The sequence below is a fragment of the Triticum dicoccoides genome, chromosome 4A, assembly GCF_002162155.2.
Source record: "Triticum dicoccoides isolate Atlit2015 ecotype Zavitan chromosome 4A, WEW_v2.0, whole genome shotgun sequence".
Lineage (NCBI taxonomy): Eukaryota > Viridiplantae > Streptophyta > Magnoliopsida > Poales > Poaceae > Triticum > Triticum dicoccoides.
This window is the reverse complement of record NC_041386.1, coordinates 166420133-166437750: the sequence shown is the minus strand read 5'-3', so window position 1 is coordinate 166437750 and position 17618 is coordinate 166420133. Positions and strand designations below refer to the sequence as shown.

The window sequence follows — 17618 nt, the reverse complement described above, 5'->3', positions numbered from 1 at the left end:
ACCTCGCCTCGCCGCCTCTCCGTCCGCCGCCGCCGCACCGTCGTCGTCGACGAATTCTGGCCATCTCCGACGAGCTCGTGCTACAGTACCCCGGCGAGCTACAGTACCACCTCAGATCCAGATCCGGATCTCGGGTTGACTTTTATCCCTCAAACCCTAATTATTTTGCAATGTTCATCATGCTATATCTCCGCATCCGTAGCTCCGTTTTGGGCGAGTAGCATATCAAAATGTTCGTCTCGGAGAGTACATCATTTCATCTCATTGCATCATTTTCATTTGAGCTTATCTTGATGCCCGAAATGCTGTTGGAAGAGAGCTATTTGAGATAATTGTCAGATCTGCTGCATCAAATAGCTATTTGTCATTTTTGCCATGATTATTGTGTGCATTATATGCTCCTGAGCTCTACATGTGTTTTGTTATATGCTTTGCCATCTTTACAGAGGTGCCATCTATATTTTTTTTGATATGTGCGGTGACTAGCACAAGCTTGCAAAGTGGTGCATTCGTTAATGCTGATTTCAGGGACTTAGAAATTCCACCAAGTCCTTGATCTGTTTTTATTAATATGCCATATGTTCTGTTGTTTCCTAGTGATCCGTGCCTCTTTTGAGGATGATCAGTAAGGATGTTTTGTTAATCTTGTAGTGCTCTATTCATCTGTGTCTTTGTTTGCAATTATGGAGCACCCTATATTGAGTCAATCAGGCTCTACTTTTGCTATTTCGTGAATCTGGGCAGATTGTCTACTTGTTAGCGATTTTGCCGAGGATGTGGTAGTTGATCCGTGCATGCTATGTTGTTGTTCTTGCCATGTCTATCTTATACAATGTGTATTCTTGATGGGTGTATGCTTAGATTGTCATGACATGCTCTGTAGTGAGTGCATCGAGCTCGTGAACATGCCTACTCGTTAAGATATTTGCATGTTCCAGTTTTTCACAAAGTCTGTGATCTGATTATGTTTTTGCCATGTTCACATGCTTGCAATTGTATTTTCTGATCCCTTTTGGCTCAAGGTCACTAAGGGACTTTTGTTAAGCTCTTTGAGTAGCTTCATGTCATGCCTTGCTTTGCCATGTTAAGTTCCTGTAGCAGATAGTTTTCTTGCTCCAAAGTGTGCTACCTGATCTGAAATTCCAGGCTTGTGTTAATTTCACTAAGTCTGAAATTTGTTTACCAATTGCACTTTTGCCATGCTTGTTTGAACCTGTTAATGGATGAATTGGCCGTAGCTCAGTGTTCATCTTTTGTTAAGCATTATGAATGGATTCCTGCCATGTTTGAGTGCAGTAGCATAATTATCTTGATGCATTTAGATGGCTACTTGCTGTTTATCGCAGACCGGTGCCATATTTGAATTGCTTGGCATTTTCAAACCGTGCATCCGATTCCGGTGTTCTTTATACCGATTTCAACCGAAATCACCTCACCTTTCTAGTGGCACACTTGGATTTCCAAGTTGAGGCCAGGTTCATTCATTCCTTGTCAAATCTTTCATATGCATCACATATCACATCCCGCATAGCATACCATGTTTGCATCATGTTGTTTGAGCTTTGCACGTGGTTGATTGTGTTCCTTGTGCTTGTTTGTCTTGTTTGGGTAGAGCCGGGAGACGAGTTCGCTAACTAGGAGCCCATTGAGTTTGATTTCGAGGATCCAGTCAACTCTGACAACTTTGCAGGCAAGATGATCATACCCTCGAAATCACTTCTATCTTTGCTCTGCTAGATGCTCGCTCTTTTGCTATGCCTATGGTACGATGCCTACCACTTGCTTATCATGCCTCCCAAATTGCCATGTCAAACCTCTAACCCACCATGTCCTAGCAAACCATTGATTGGCTATGTTACCGCTTTGCTCAGCCCCTCTTATAGCGTTGCTAGTTGCAGGTGAAGATTGAAGGCCGTTCCTTGTTGGAACATTTATTTACTTGTTGGGATATCATTATATTGCGATGTTATCTTAATGCATCTATATACTTGGTAAAGGGTGGAAGGCTCGGCCTTTTGCCTAGTGTTTTGTTCCACTCTTGCCGCCCTAGTTTCCGTCATATCAGTGTTATGTTCCCGGATTTTGCGTTCCTTACGTGGTTGGGTGATAATGGGAACCCCTTGACAGTTCGCCTTGAATAAAACTCCTCTAGCAATGCCCAACCTTGGTTTTACCATTTGCCACCTAGCCTCTTTTTCCATTGGGTTTCCGGAGCCCGAGGGTCATCTTATTTAAACCCCCCCGGGCCAGTGCTCCTCTGAGTGTTGGTCCAAACAGAGCCACTTGCAGCGCCACCTCGGGGAAACTCGAGGTTTGGTTTTAGTTGTACGTAGTGTTCATCTGAGTGTGCCCTGAGAACGAGATATGTGCAGCTCCTATTGGGATTTGTCGGCACATTCGAGCGGTGTTGCTGGATTTGTTTTAACTTGTCGAAGTTGTCTTGTAGAACCGGGATACCGAGTCTGATCGGAATGTCAGGTATATCCTTCGTTGACCGTGAGAGCTTGTCATGGGCTAAGTTGGGACTCCCCTGCAGGGATTTAAACTTTTGAAAGTCGTGCCCGCGGTTATGGGCAGATGGGAATTTGTTAATGTCCGATTGTAGATAACTTGAATCTTAACTTAATTAAAATGAATCAACTGTGTGTTACCGTGATGGTCTCTTCTCGGCGGAGTCCGGGAAGTGAACACGGTGTTGGAGTAATGTTTGCCGCAGGATGTTCTATAGTTCGTCGTTCGTGCTTTGCCTTCTCTTCTCGCTCTCTTTTGCGAACAGGTTAGCCACCATATATGCTAGTCGCTTGCTGCAGCTCCACATATTACCTTGTCTTACCTATAAGCTTAAATAGTCTTGATCGCAAGGGTGCGAGATTGCTGAGTCCCTGTGGCTCACAGATTACTTCCAAACCAGATGCAGGGCCTAATGACTCTGTTCTAGATGATGCGCTTGAGCTCAAGTGGGAGTTCGACGAAGACTCACGTCGTTACTATGTGTCTTTCCCTGATGATCAGTAGTGGTGCCCAGTTGGGGCGATCGGGACCGTGTCGCATGTTGGGTTGATCTTTTATTTTGGTACCGTAGTCGGACCATGATTGTATTGGTTGATGTAATGCTATTTATGTACTTTGTTTGACGTGGCGAGTGTAAGCCAACTATGTACTTTTCCCTTTATTATCTATATTACATGGGATGTTGTGAAGATTACCTTACTTGCGACATTGCTTTCAATGCGGTTATGCCTCTAAGTCGTGCTTCGACACGTAGGAGATATAGCCGCATTGAGGGCGTTACAGAGGCCACGCTTAAGTCCCTCGTACCTGCACAAAACGATAGCTACTCGCAACCAACGCGATTAGGGGTTGTCAATCCCTTCACGGTCACTTACGAGAGTGAGATCTGATAGATATAATATTTTTGGTATTTTTGGTATAAAGATGCAAAGTAAAAAGTAAAAGCAAAGCAAGATTAAAGTGATGGAGATTGATATGATGAGAATAGACCCGGGGGCCATAGGTTTCACTAGTGGCTTCTCTCAAGAGCATAAGTATTCTACGGTGGGTGAACAAATTACTGTTGAGCAATTGACAGAATTGAGCATAGTTATGAGAATATCTAGGCATGATCATGTATATAGGCATCACGTCCGTGACAAGTAGATCGAAACGATTCTGCATCTACTACTATTACTCCACTCACCGACCGCTATCCAGCATGCATCTAGAGTATTAAGTTAAAAATAGAGTAACGCCTTAAGAAAGATGACATGATGTAGAGAGATAAATTCATGCAATATGAAATAAACCCCATCTTGTTATCCTCGATGGCAATGATACAATACGTGCCTTGCTGCCCCTTCTGTCACTGGGTAAGGACACCGCAAGATCGAACCCAAAGCTAAGCACTTCTCCCATGGCAAGAACTACCAATCTAGTTGGCCAAACCAAACAGATAATTCGAAGAGACTTGCAAAGATAACCAATCATACATAAAAGAATTCAGAGAAGATTCAAATATTATTCATAGATAGACTTGATCATAAACCCACAATTCATCAATCTCAACAAACACACCGCAAAAAGAAGATTACATCGAATAGATCTCCACAAGAGAGGGGGTGAACTTTGTATTGAGATTCAAAGAGAGAGAAGAAGCCATCTAGCTACTAACTATGGACCCGAAGGTCTGAGGTAAACTACTCACACTTCATCGGAGAGGCTATGATGATGTAGAAGCCCTCCGTGATGACGGCCCTCTTCCGGCGGAGCTCCGGAACAGGCCCCAAGATGGGATCTCGTGGATATAGAAAGTTGCGGCGGTGGAATTAGGTTTTTGGCTCCGGTTCTGATCGTTGGGGGGTACGTGTGTATATATAGGAGGAAGAAGTACGCCGGAGGAGCAATGAGGGGCCCACGAGGCAGGGGCACGCCCTAGGGAGGGTGCCCCCACCCTCGTGACCGCCTCTTTTGTTCCTTGGAGCAGGGTCCAAGTCTCCTGGATCACGTTCGGTGAGAAAATCACGTTCCCGAAGATTTTATTCCGTTTGGACTCCGTTTGATATTCTGTTTATCCGAAACACTGAAATAGGCAAAAAAACAACAATTCTGGGCTGGGCCTCCGGTTAATAGGTTAGTCCCAAAAATAATATAAAAGTGGAAAATAAAGCCCAATATAGTCCAAAACTGTAGATAATATAGCATAGAGCAATCAAAAATTATAGATACGTTGGAGACGTATCACTGGACATCACCGTCGGCGCTCTTGGCTGCGATGTCCAAGGATTCCCGCAGGCCTACCTCGGGCTCCCGCTCTCATGGGAGAAACTCTGCTCCGCGGATTTCCTCCCCATGATCGCCAAAGTCGACAAGTACCTTTCGGGTTGGCGGGCGCGCCTCTTCTCCCCTGCCGGGCGGCTCGTCCTCATCAATGTCGTCCTGGATGCTCTTCCCACGTACGCTATGGCGGCTATGTTGCTCCCGCCGACGGTGATCAAGGCCCTGGACTCGCTTCGCCACGCCTTCCTCTGGAACGCGGCTGAACGCGCCTCTGGCGCTCAATGCCTGGTGGCATGGGAGAGGGTCTGCCGATCCAAGGCGGAGGGCGGCTTAGGGGTTCGCGACCTCGCGACGCAGAACCGCTGCCTGCTGATCAAGATGCTGCATCGGCTCCATGCCTGCTCCGCCTCGTCGCGGTGGGCGACGTGGGTTTGGGCCGAGCTCGCGGGGCGGTCCCTCCTCTCCGGATCGGTCGCCCGGACGACCGGGGAGCACGGCAAGGCTCTCAGCAGTCTCCTTCCGCTCTACCGCGGACTTACGACGGTGGGGGTCCGAGACGGGAGGCGTACATCCTTCTGGTTTGATAACTGGCTCCCGTGTGGAGCTGTCGCGGCGGCCTTCCCCGCCCTTCTCTCGCACGCGACTGAACCGGAGGTCACGGTGTGGTGGGTGCACTCCCACGGACTGGACAGTGCGCTCGTGCCCAGGCTCACCACAGCCGGTGCGGCGGAGCGGGTCACCCTCCTGACGCTCATGGACGGGGTCGTCCCGACCCCAGGAAATGACGTGTGGAGCTCGGTGTTGTGCCCGGGTCCCCGGGAGGCATTGCAGCAGCAGCTGTCTACGCTCTAGAGAGATTCGGTGGGGTGCAGGCCGCTTTTGCCGAGTTCATCTGGGGGTGCGCTGCTCCCTCTCGCGTCCGTTTCTTCGGCTGGCTCCTTGTCCAGCGAAGGGTGCACACGTGGGGCGTCCTCCTCTGAAAAACCATCGTCACTGCGGAGGAGGCGGCGTGCCCCATCTGCGGCGATGTGCTCGAGACGGCTGATCACATGATTTTTACCTGTCCTTTCGCGCATTCGTTCTGGCGATCCATTGGGCTCGAGGTGGCCGAACGTGGCTACAATGTTGGGGCTCTGCAGGACCTGGACGTTCGTGCCGTGGCCGGCGAAGCTGCTACCGCGTCCTTTGTCCTGCTGTGCTGCTGGCAGCTTTGGAAGCACAGAAACGCGGTGGTCTTCCGGGCCGAGCCGCCCTCCCTCACTCGTCTCCTCGGCTGCTGCAGGGAGGACGCGGCCCTGTGGAGGGGGCGCCTGAAGGTGGCTGACCGGCCGTGCACCGACAGGTGGTTGCTGCTGTTCACGCACTCTGGCTAGTCGACTTGTCTACCGCGGGGGAGGGCTCGAACTCCCCCCACCCTATCCTGACGCGAGCTGTGCGTCTGGGGGGTGCTGTCCCTCCTCTCCCTCTCGCTGTAAAAACCTTGTTTCCCCCGGGTGTGTGAATCAATAAAGGAAAAAGAAAATTCAGGTGGAAGGCTTCGCCCTCCCCTGGTGACCTTCAAAAAAAAATTAATGAAATTGGCAAGTCTTTTGCCTTGTTAAAAAAAAAGAATATAGAAGTACCATTACAACAATAAATCCCACGGGACGGATAGGACGAGTGGCGTCCACATCGTTCAGGCCGTTGGGCCCGTCGCCGTCCACCGTGACAGATGCGTGTTAAACCGCCGGAACCGAAGTACGGCTATGCACGTAGGCCATGAGCATGACCATGCACATCCCCTCGATGCTCCTCTCCTCCTCTTCCCCGGCGTGCTTGGCAGCTGTGACCGTGAGGAGCTTGCCACGGCAGAGCGGGCACGTCGCCCCCGGCCGCGCAGCCAGCCACCAGTCGAGGCAGCAGCGGTGGAACAGATGCTGGCACCTGAGCACCCTCGCCTCGTCGCCCTCCTCCATGCCGCCCAGGCAGATCACGCAGCGTTCGCGCCCCGCTCCACGCTGCTCACCGCACCGCGTCACGGGTAGCACCGTGGAGCACACCTCTGCCTCCCAGCATTCCTGCACCGGCGGGCAGGAGGACACCGGACGTGCCCACCCGATGAGGCGGCGGATGGCCTTTGCGGCGGCGACGACCAAGAGGGAGAAGAGGTGCAGGAGAGTGGCGACGAGGCTTGCCATTGTGCTTATCGAGTTGTTGTTCTCTTGAAGTGTCAAGAGAAGCATCTTGGAGCAGCATATATTGTGTGTGAGAGCGAGCAACGTCAAGAACAACTGTCACAAACGCGGTTTCCTGTTTCAGTACACAGTAGTAACAGAGGGGCATGTTTTTCCTTGGGTACCTTTATATCGATTAAGGAGGTAATCAAAGTAGATGCATTGCCTCTGTTATTATATTCACCCACTAATGACAATTGCAACCATACGGCCACACCAGCACGTTGGCCGGTTTCACGTACATTGCACTCTACACTGAACCTGTCAGACAAGGGTCTGCACAGTATCACATAGTATCTAGATCCCGGAGACCCAGGGTCATAATCATCAGATATTGTAATCCAAGGGGTTAGCTAAGACTTAAAATCTGAAGAGACGTCTGCCGAAAAGGATCCCTAAAGCACTGTCAAATGTTCACACCATAGGCAGACCATCCTGATATGAGAGGGCACACACCAGCAGGTTCATTCGGCTAGTGATGTACTCCCTTTGTAAAGAAATATAAAAGCGTTTAGATCACTAAAGTACTATGGACACGAACAAGGATCAAGCATGCAGACATAAAGATCGTGATGCATCACAGGAATATAAGTAACACCGGTAACCAGAACTACTCCTTCAATCCATAATATAAGAGCATTTTTGACACTAAGCTCTTATATTATGGGACGGAGGGAGTACTAAACAAGTAAAATAGCAGACTGAATAGAAAGAACACAACACACATCAATGAGCCGAGTTCAGCTTCAAGTTTCTTGTCCATACATTCATAGCAGGATGGTTTCGGCAATTCCATAGATAGAGCAAATGTTCCTCGCACAGACTGTTATGTCAATTACAGGAATTATTCGATTGAGATGCAAAGGACATAGCTGCCATGAAGATTGACCGACAACCAAGAGCTTCTTTAGCCTGGGGGCCAGTTCATCTGCCTCCCTCCAAGGAGATGGACATGGATGTGGTAAACAGATTGACCTGCAAACATAGATATCAGGTGATTGGTGGACAACTGGGCACAAGAATAGGTGTTACCCCCGCAAAAAAAGAATAGGTGTTAAAAACCAATAGCACATTGAACTGGGGGCATACATCCACTAGGGCCATCATTGATGACAATACGGTAGCCATCTTCAAGTCCTTCCTGCTTTGCGATAACTTTTGCAGCGTAGAGGAGGCAGCCAAGTATCTCTACATGCCTCTCTTCTGCCTGGAGAAATTATTATAAATGAAAACCATTTTCTCCCAAGCACATTAAATTCCAGGAAACTTTAATGGATCTACTATATGATGAGCAGTTGGATTAAATTGGAAAACTTAAACTGCAATTATGGATGAACAGTTCAACATTACCTTTGAAAGGCCGGTTAATCCATCCTTGACTTTGGGAATGATTACAATGTGGGTCGGAGCTTGAGGATTTATGTCTCTGAAAGCGAGGACCTGGAAAATGAACCCACGGATTAAATTTATTTTCAAGTATATGGTACAGTAGCAGATGCAGTATAGAGAAGAAATAACAAAACTCAAGTGTTCAGCCAAAAACATAAGAACAGAAGACTGGACTTCAAAGATGTAAGTATTTTTAAGTATATAGCGTAAGGCCCTCCAAAGAATGTTAATGTCAAATTCATAGCAGGGCATGGATGAGTGGATCAACTGGCAGAACTAGAAATTTACCGCTATTTTCCATTGGTCCATACCAATCTGCAAGTGAGTGAACATGGAGGGGGGCAACTAAATTTTTGGTATGCACTTATCATAAAATTCTGTGTACATGCTGTGTGTCTACATGGGGTCCGGGCATCTATGAGTAGCATAATGCATGGTCTCAGTGTAAACCATGGGTCCATTTATAACAGTTACTCCATACTTTTATCTGAAATTAATAAAAAACTCAACAACTCCACACAAAGGGAAGATTCAGAATGCCAGGTAACCACTAAGGCTTAACTATATTGTGAATTCCAACCATTGGTACGTGCAGTCCAAGAATGACTTGAACAACAGTAGTAAGTAGTAACATCGTCATAGCCAATGATTAAAAAAAGTACTAATATGTGTGCGCTTAAGCATTCTTAGGCTCTAGCATGGCAACAGAACACCTAGCTTAGGTGCTGCTAGGCGTGCACTTATACTGAGCATGTATATGTGTGCGCTTGGGAAAGATAGGCGCCGGGTATACGCAAAACTAGGAATTTACGCCTAGCAATTTTCTAACCATGATTATAGCTGAACTGCTATGTTGCCAAGCCCTCTAGTTCATTAACTAGATGAAACCGTCCTAGTTCCTAAAGCAACTGTATGTAATCCTTTATAACCTAACTCTTGATACAACACAACCCAAGTTATTCAAGGGGTTATATGGCATGAATTGCATCTCTGTAATATTCTAACAAAACCCATTCTTCTCTAGTGAACTCAATGTATGTACATCCACTCTAGTTTCAATGAAGGATATTTCATTAATACTGATAGTCCAACCTTGCATCAGTCATCATCACTAAAATATTGTCCGTCCTAACTGACTATGGAAAAGGGCAAATATTACTACACAATACCTTCTCATCCTCATACACCACTGTAGAAGGTATCTCCTTTTTGATGATCTTGTCAAATCTGCACATGCAATATATGTCAGAAATTGATGCACCTGCTCAAAGGCTTTGCTATACATAATTTAAATACTGACTTCTTCACATCCTTATAGGCATAGTTGATCTATTCAGCAAGCCAATTCTGTAACTGGGAAATAACTAGCACTAAGTGTTGATAACAGTACAATATGTCCCATTAACCCAGGGCATGTTCCTTACTCCTCCATTAACAAATTAGTAGCAAAACATGAAGCTACTGTTGTCAATTTTGAAGTTTTAGCAAATATTTCAGATTAGTTACAAAGATAATTACTATGAACATAAAAGCACAATACCAGCAGCGGTATAGTTCAACTGATGAAGCCAAAAGTGGACTACTGCTGCAAATCAATAGCCAACACGGTGAACCATTTCGTTAACAAATGGCTTGCACTAATGTCCCATATAGTTCTATTTCGTTACTGGACAGGCTCCGATTTGCACTCGGTTTTGCAGGTTGCAAATGTTCAAGTTGGTAAAGGAATACGACGACTACGAGTTATAATAGCATCACTGATGATCTCCCAGCAATCCAGCAGCACACAATCCATTGGGGAAGCTTGGGGACAAAACTAGTTCACTGATCCTTCACTACCCATTTCAACAACAACAACAACAACAAAAAAGCCTTTAGTCCCAAACAAGTTGGGGTAGGCTAGAGGTGAAACCCATAAGATCTCGCAACCAACTCATGGCTCTGGCACATGGATAGCAAACTTTCACGCACCCCTGTCCATAGCTAGCTCTTTGGTGATACTCCAATCCTTCAGGTCTCTCTTAACGAACTCCTCCCATATCAAATTCGGTCTACCCCGCCCTTTCTTGACATTCTCCGCACGCTTTAGTCGTCCGCTATGCACTGGAGTTTCTGGAGGACTGCGCTGAATATGCCCAAACCATCTCAGACGATGTTGGACAAGCTTCTCCTCAATTGGTGCTACCCCAACTCTATCTCGTATATCATCATTCCGGACTCAATTCTTCCTTGTGTGGCCACACATCCATCTCAACATACGCTTCTCCGCCACACCTAACTGTTGAACATATCGCCTTTTAGTCGGCCAACACTCCGCGCCATACAACATTGCGGGTCGAACCGCCGTCCTGTAGAACTTGCCTTTTAGCTTTTGTGGCACTCTCTTGTCACAGAAAATGCCAGAAGCTTGGCGCCACTTCATCCATCCGGCTTTGATTCGATAGTTCACATCTTCATCAATACCCCCATCCTCCTGCAACATTGACCCCAAATATCGAAAGGTGTCCTTTCGAGGTACCACCTGTCTATCAAGGCTAACCTCCTCCTCCTCACACCTAGTAGTACTGAAACCGCACATCATGTACAGTTCCCGCATTACCCATTTCAAATACTACAAATTCATCAATCCCCGCACAATTACTCGAGACAGTAGTGACAAATCGCAACATCTCAAACCACCAAAATCTATAATGTCACGGCTTTTGCCAGCGAAGCGCAATCCGACAGATCGAGCAGTCAGCGCCGGAACAATTAAGATAGCAACGGATTGGTGCGGGTGCGGGCCTTGCGAGAGGAGGAGAGAGGGGTACAGGGTAGGGTCTCACATGGTGGGGTTGTCGTTGGGCACGGCGGCGAGCGCCGCGTCTTTCTCCGACGCCATCGATCGACCTCCTCGAGCACCTGGTTGGTGATGGTCGCCCCCTGGAGCTTGGTAGATAAAGAGCACGGGAGGCCGAAACCCTCGGTACCTGATCAATTTACTGCTTTGCACTTCAAAATTCTAAATACGGCAGAAGTAACAAGAAAGTATTAAATAAAGAAAGGGGGATATTTCGGGAGAGGGAAGGAAGAAGGATCATGCAAAGATTGGGGAGAAGGAGGAACATCACATGCTTATTTTCTTTCGTTATGCAAAGGGAGTAGATTTACTTTTTACAAAGGCTTGATTTTATATTAATTTAAGATGAAGTATCAAAGCAATACAACACCCCGCAAATAAAAAGAAATACAAACACAATGAGGACATATAGTCTCTGCATAGTTAAAATATACACAGTCAATATCAATGCACATACAAAAATCACATGGGCAACTAGCAAAGCTATACAAGATCGAAGATGGGGTAATAAGAAAAGAAAAGAAAAAACTGAAGCGATCAAAACATTGATCAACGAGCTACAAAGACGATCATATACGCATCAACCATCTCTTGACCTCACAAGTACAACGAAAAGGTCCCCAATATCAACGCCTACGTGAAAAAAAAAAACGCACAAGCGACACCCTCGCAAGATCCAATCATTGAAAGTTAGACCTTCGGTTTTCACCCTGGAGCTCTAGACCGGTACTTGAGAAGCACCATCAAATCAAAGTCATCATATGTTGTCGCCACCACTTTCGATGATCCCACCAGTTGTGTACCTAGCACGGTCTTGATGTGAGATGTCACGCACTCACACAAGCACTCAGTCCAGTTGCGACAAGAGTCTGTCGCCACCAAAAGCTATGAACAACGAAGGTCGTCGACACACATTTGTAACGAAAATTGAGCGAGAAAGGTCACCGGCACCACCAAAATCCCAACTCATGCTCCGTCGTTCTAGATCTGAAGATCCAAGATCCAAGATCGGGCAGCAATACATATTCGTCGTTGGCACCACATCTAAAGATCCAAGATCTCATGTCTCGTCGCGCCAATCATCCAACAGCGCAAGACCATGTTCTCACTTGTGTGCCGGAGCAAAGAACCACCATATTAGGATGTAGCAGGCCGACGTTGTCATTTGAGTATCTACACAAGGGATCATGGCCATCGATGTTGGCCCGGCCAGAAAATCCACCGCCGCCGCTGCACATACATGCCATCTAGCTCAAGCAGGCATCCATAGATCGCACCTCGGAGCAACGCCGCCAAACTCTGAATCAGTCCTGATCCCCGCAGTCGCAACGGCCCTGAGAAGCACGCCAGCGAGAGGTGGCCGCCGCGCCGCCCCGCCGTCACAGCACCACAAGATCTGGGCCATGCCCTCACCGTGTAGTCACTGTCACAACGAACATACCCTGTTGCAGCCGTCCAACATCTCGGCACAGTACCACGCCGCCGCACCTCCGTGCCCAACACCCACTTGCGCCACTTCACTGAGCGTCACACACCGCCGCCACCCCCGCTTCACCAGCCAAGCCTCTCCACGAGCTATAAAAACGAGAAACGCCCCATCGCCACCTTCACTGGCACCCGCTCGGGCTTTGCCGGCGATGGCAAGAGGATAGGAGGGAGGAGGCCGAGCGATGGTGGGTAGGCTCCCCCTTTCGCCAGGAGTGGGTGACACTAGTGGCGGAGCTAGGGGTGGTCGGGTGGGGCACAACCCGCTCAGGGAATGGGCCACCTTGGGTTGCAAGGCCTAAATAATAATAATAATAATAATAATAATATGATCAGTTCCCGCTCTTGGTTTGCCTAGGCCCAGTGGGCTAACTCCGCTAGTGGGTGACAAGGGGAAGGAGGGAGGTTTCTGATAGCAGAAGGGGACCAAGATGGATGCCTAGGGCATCTCCAACCCTAGTCACCATATGAACATCATCAAATATCTATGGACACATCTGGACGTGTCTGCGAACATCCGGCGGGGCGCCGACCATCCAACATCATACTTAAAAGCTGATGTTTGTTGGCCTCTTCTAATGAAGAGAGAGGAGAGTGAAGAAAATATGTCCTAGAGGCAATAATAAAGTTGTTTTTTGTATTTTCTTATATCATGATAAATGTTTATTATTCATTCTAGAATTGTATTAACCAGAAACTTAGTACATGTGTGAATACATAGACAAATAGAGTGTCCATAGCATGCCTCTACTTGTGTAACACCCCAAAAATTTAACCATGATTTATTAATTAAAATTTTGCCATGGTAAATTAAATTTTTATTTTCTGGATTTTCTTTTAATTCAGAACCACTCTTTTCTCCTGAATTGTGGAGTTTTCACCCTAAGTAAAAACCTTTCAAAAATATTGTTGGACTTGTATATCTTCCCAAGAACATTTCTTCTATCAGTGGAATTATTTCTACAAATATTTTTCCTGAGCTTTATTTCTTTTAAAGTGGTTTTTCATAAGCTTTGGAGTCCCTTTTGCACTACAACGCTTTGATAAACTTATTTAAAAATTCCACCAAAATTTGGGGATGTTAGTAGTAGTGTATAATTCAACTTTACGCAAAAACCCATTGGTGTTCTTTGAAAAATTTGAGCAAACCATCCTCATCTTCATTCTGGTCCAGTTTGATGATTTATACTGCAACCATATTTTATCTTGCTCTTGTTGCCTTGGGATTTGTCCTGCTTGAAGTACACCCTACCAAACCCTTAAGTCCAGGATTTGGGAACCATTTGATTATTTTTGGTCCATGCATTAATGACCTTTATTTTCTGTCTAGATTTGGTTTTCTCAAAAACTTGCACTAACAAGTTTCTGGTTTTGCCAAACTAACCTTGCCACCATCACCTACATGTAAGGAGACTCTGATCTGGAGATTTTGGCTACCAGAAGAGATGCCCAGGTGCCCATGGCATTCTGTCGAGCACCTTGTGTGCGTGGCCAGTTTTGGCATAGTTTTTAGTTTACAATGTGGACTTGATCCCCTGACCCAGCAGCCATGTCCACTAATCTCCTAGCTACCTCTAATCTAGCCCTATTGATTTCCAGCCTAATCCTAGCCTCTAACTTGCCTTGGCATTTTGCCAAGCACATGGTGTGCGTGTGTGCGCCCGAGTCGCCGCGTTCGCTCACCCTTGCGCCCCTGGCCTTTGCTCGCCCGCAGGGCCACGCCCTGTCCTCATCCACTCATCAGAACCATCCAAGCCACCCCTGGAGCCCCGCAGCGCCACCGTCAGGTCGGCCATGGCAGCTAGCGGACGGCCGCAGCAGGCTCCTGCCATAGACGGCGCCGCCCGAGCCACAACCGCGCACCATCTCGCCCCTGAACAGCCCGAGCTCATCCATTCGCTCCTCCAAGCCGCCCCATGCATCGCCATGTCGTCTACGGCCACAGAAGCAGCTCACCGTCGATCTTATCCCCACCTGCCGTGGAACCAACCTAGTTACGCTATAAATAGGGACCCCGAGCTCGTCCAGACCATCAGGCGACCTCAGGCCATCCCTCTAGAGCCCCCACAGTCAGCAATCGACGGAGGGAGACCTTCTTCCTTGTCTCCGGTCAGTTCGGCCGCCGCCACACTCCGGCCCCGTCCATCACGAGCAGGGCCTTCCTAGTCCTTCCAGCGCCACCATCCGACTCCCCTCGACCGTGTGGAGCTACCCAACCTCTCAGCTTCGACTGGGAGCCACAATAGGCCAAGACCCAATTGTTCCCGAAGATGCCGTCCGCCGCAGAGCTCGCCGCCGGCGACCCCCTTCGTCTCCGCGACCCTCTCGACCACCGGGAGGATCATCCTAGTGCGGTGAACATGTTCCCGCCGTCGGAGCCCCGCGAGGAGCCGCCAATCGCCGACGTTGGTCGCCGGAGCTCCGCCTCCGCTCAGACAGAGGAGGAAGGAGGCGTGGCGACTGGTCAAACCTGACCAGTGGGCCCAAGGGACCCACTATCAGTGACCCACGAGTCGACCCGTGCTGGCTTAAGTGGAAGCGTATTCCACCGAATACGTCTTCGCTAAGGGGAAAACGTAAGCCCACGAACTGTTTCTCTTTTTCTGTTTTTTATTAAAAACAGATTTTTGACTAAACTTTGACTGGCTATAACTTTTTAAATATAAGTCCAGTTGGTTTGATTCTTTTTCTGTTATTTCTCAAATTTTGTCTAGTTTATTTTCATATTTATTTGAAAATTTTCTGAACAACTTTTTTGTACTGTTTTGAAACTATGTGTTAATTTGAAATTTTCTTAAATAGGATTTTGGAGAGGGAGACAACTTTCGAAAAGTGCACCCCACCTACATACTCTTGGAAGGCAAGCATTCTGAACCCTAGCATAATATTGTTGTGTGTTGTTTGATACGGTTACAACACCACCTTGACACGAAGTATTCGTTATTTTATGTGATGATATGATCATACTCATGAGTGCATAATGAAAATTCCTTGCTGTTGGAATTTGATATGCTTGTGATAGTAATCACCCTCGTATGCCTTTCATGCCTACCGGAAGGAATCCAGGAAAGTCTCTGTCTTGGGTAGACACGAGCCTGTCTCTAGTTCTTTGTCGAGACGGTTATGTCCGGTAAGGCATGGTGAGGTATGATGAGTGGTGATTCTGTCTGATTGGTGTGAAATATATTTCTTATGCTTTATCATGCAGGAAATGCTTTAACCTCCTGAGTCGACCATAGATCGAGTCTTGTTCCAGTAACCCCCATACTTGTTTCGTACTACCACTTGTCCCTGCCATAGGTAGGGTATGGTTCAGTAAGTTGTCAACCCCTTCCTAGCACACACCGTATAGAGAGGCCACGATGGAAGATACCGGCTGCATCCGGTAGGCATGCCACCTGGTCCGGGGGCATGGGTGTTTCCGGTTGGAGCCGAGGGGGTAGCTCCCCTAGTTTGCGCGCATTATAAATTTTGTGATCCCATGCTAGTCGAGGTTGTAGCCTCCCCACTTAGAGTTTCGCTTAACGGGTGTCGTGGGTGATTCCAGGCACCGGTAAGTTAGGCTGGTGTCTGCGGTCAGGTGTGTTTTCAATTAAAAGACCGTAGACGAAATTAGTCCCGATGGACTAAAGGAATCCGTTACTCATGGGTAAAGAGTACACCCTCTGCAGAGATTATATCTATTCGAATAGCCGCGTCCATGGTTAAGGACTATAATCTGGGATGGGTCAAGTGTCGGTCTTAGTGTCGGTCTTTGGAGGAAAATTTGCTAAACCAGTACATGCATCATGACTTGTGACTCATGATGATTATGATTATCATTATTATGGACTAACCATTTACATTATTTGAATTATTGAGTATCCCCGGGATAGTTCTACATCCTGGATATTCACTGTGATTATTCTGTTATAAGCCCTTTATGTGGTGTCGCTCAGACGCCCGACTGTGGCATGCTTGCTATTTAAATTATTTATAAGCCCTTTATGTGCCGTCGCACAGACGCCCGACTGTGGCATGCTTGTTATTTCTTTTATTTATAAGCCCTTTATGTGGTGTCGCTCAGACGCCCGACTGTGGCATGCTTGTTATTTAAATTATTTATAAGGCCTTTATGTGGCATCGCACAGACGCCTGACTATGGCATGCTTGTTATTTCTTTTATTTATAAGCCCTTTATGTGGTGTCGCTCAAACACCCGACTGAGGCATGCTTTATATTATTATCCTTTCGAGGCATCGCTTCAGACACCCGATCGGTGCATTCTATTTCTACTCCCTTATTGCATATTCATGTTGTATATGAATAACCTGCTTGCATGCATCATGGACTTTTATTTCGTGACTGACGTTGTGATCATAGAATATTTCAGAGCATGATTATTATTTGTTATATTATACTTGTGTTCATAATATTTGCGAGTACATTCAAAGTACTCACTGGCTTGTCCGTGGCTATTGTCTTGGCCAGATTTCTTGCATGGAGAGGAGCATTGCGATGACATCCCCGGAACCTACGCAATGGTGATAGCAGCCTCACGAAGATAGGAATTATCCAGGTCAGCTGTTCCTGTGGGAAATGGAGTCCCATAGGCACTGATGTACCACAAACCGCTTCCGCCATCAGCCACTAGAAACCTTGTGTTGTACTCATAGGCCAGAATGGTCTTGTACTACATATTTTGTATTTTGCTTGGAATTTATGTATCAAGTTGTGCCTCATCAGCTAACAGTAATCCTGGGGCTGGTGAGCACAAGGACCAATTTTTTGGGAAAATGATATCCCGAAAATCCAGTCCTGACAACCTTGGTATCAGAGCCAAGCTGACCGTTGGCTAATCCTATCTTGGCCAGGTCAATAAACCTAGGTTAATCAACCCACCAGACCTTAACCTAACCCCGGCCAAGCTTCTCATGTAA

At 47.1% G+C, this 17618-nt stretch overlaps 1 protein-coding gene across 1 annotated transcript; it reads right to left on the bottom strand.

Moving 5' to 3' along the window:
• Positions 1 to 7761: 7761 nt before the first annotated feature.
• On the bottom strand, positions 7762 to 11322 carry LOC119285559 (14 kDa zinc-binding protein-like). The gene is made up of 5 exons (XM_037564858.1): positions 11201 to 11322; positions 9545 to 9602; positions 8337 to 8426; positions 8076 to 8193; positions 7762 to 7961 (listed from the first exon to the last, which is right to left on the bottom strand). Exons 1-5 carry the CDS (start codon positions 11254 to 11256, stop codon positions 7894 to 7896), a joined length of 390 nt encoding a protein of 129 aa, XP_037420755.1. The 5' UTR covers positions 11257 to 11322; the 3' UTR covers positions 7762 to 7893.
• Positions 11323 to 17618: the final 6296 nt, after the last annotated feature.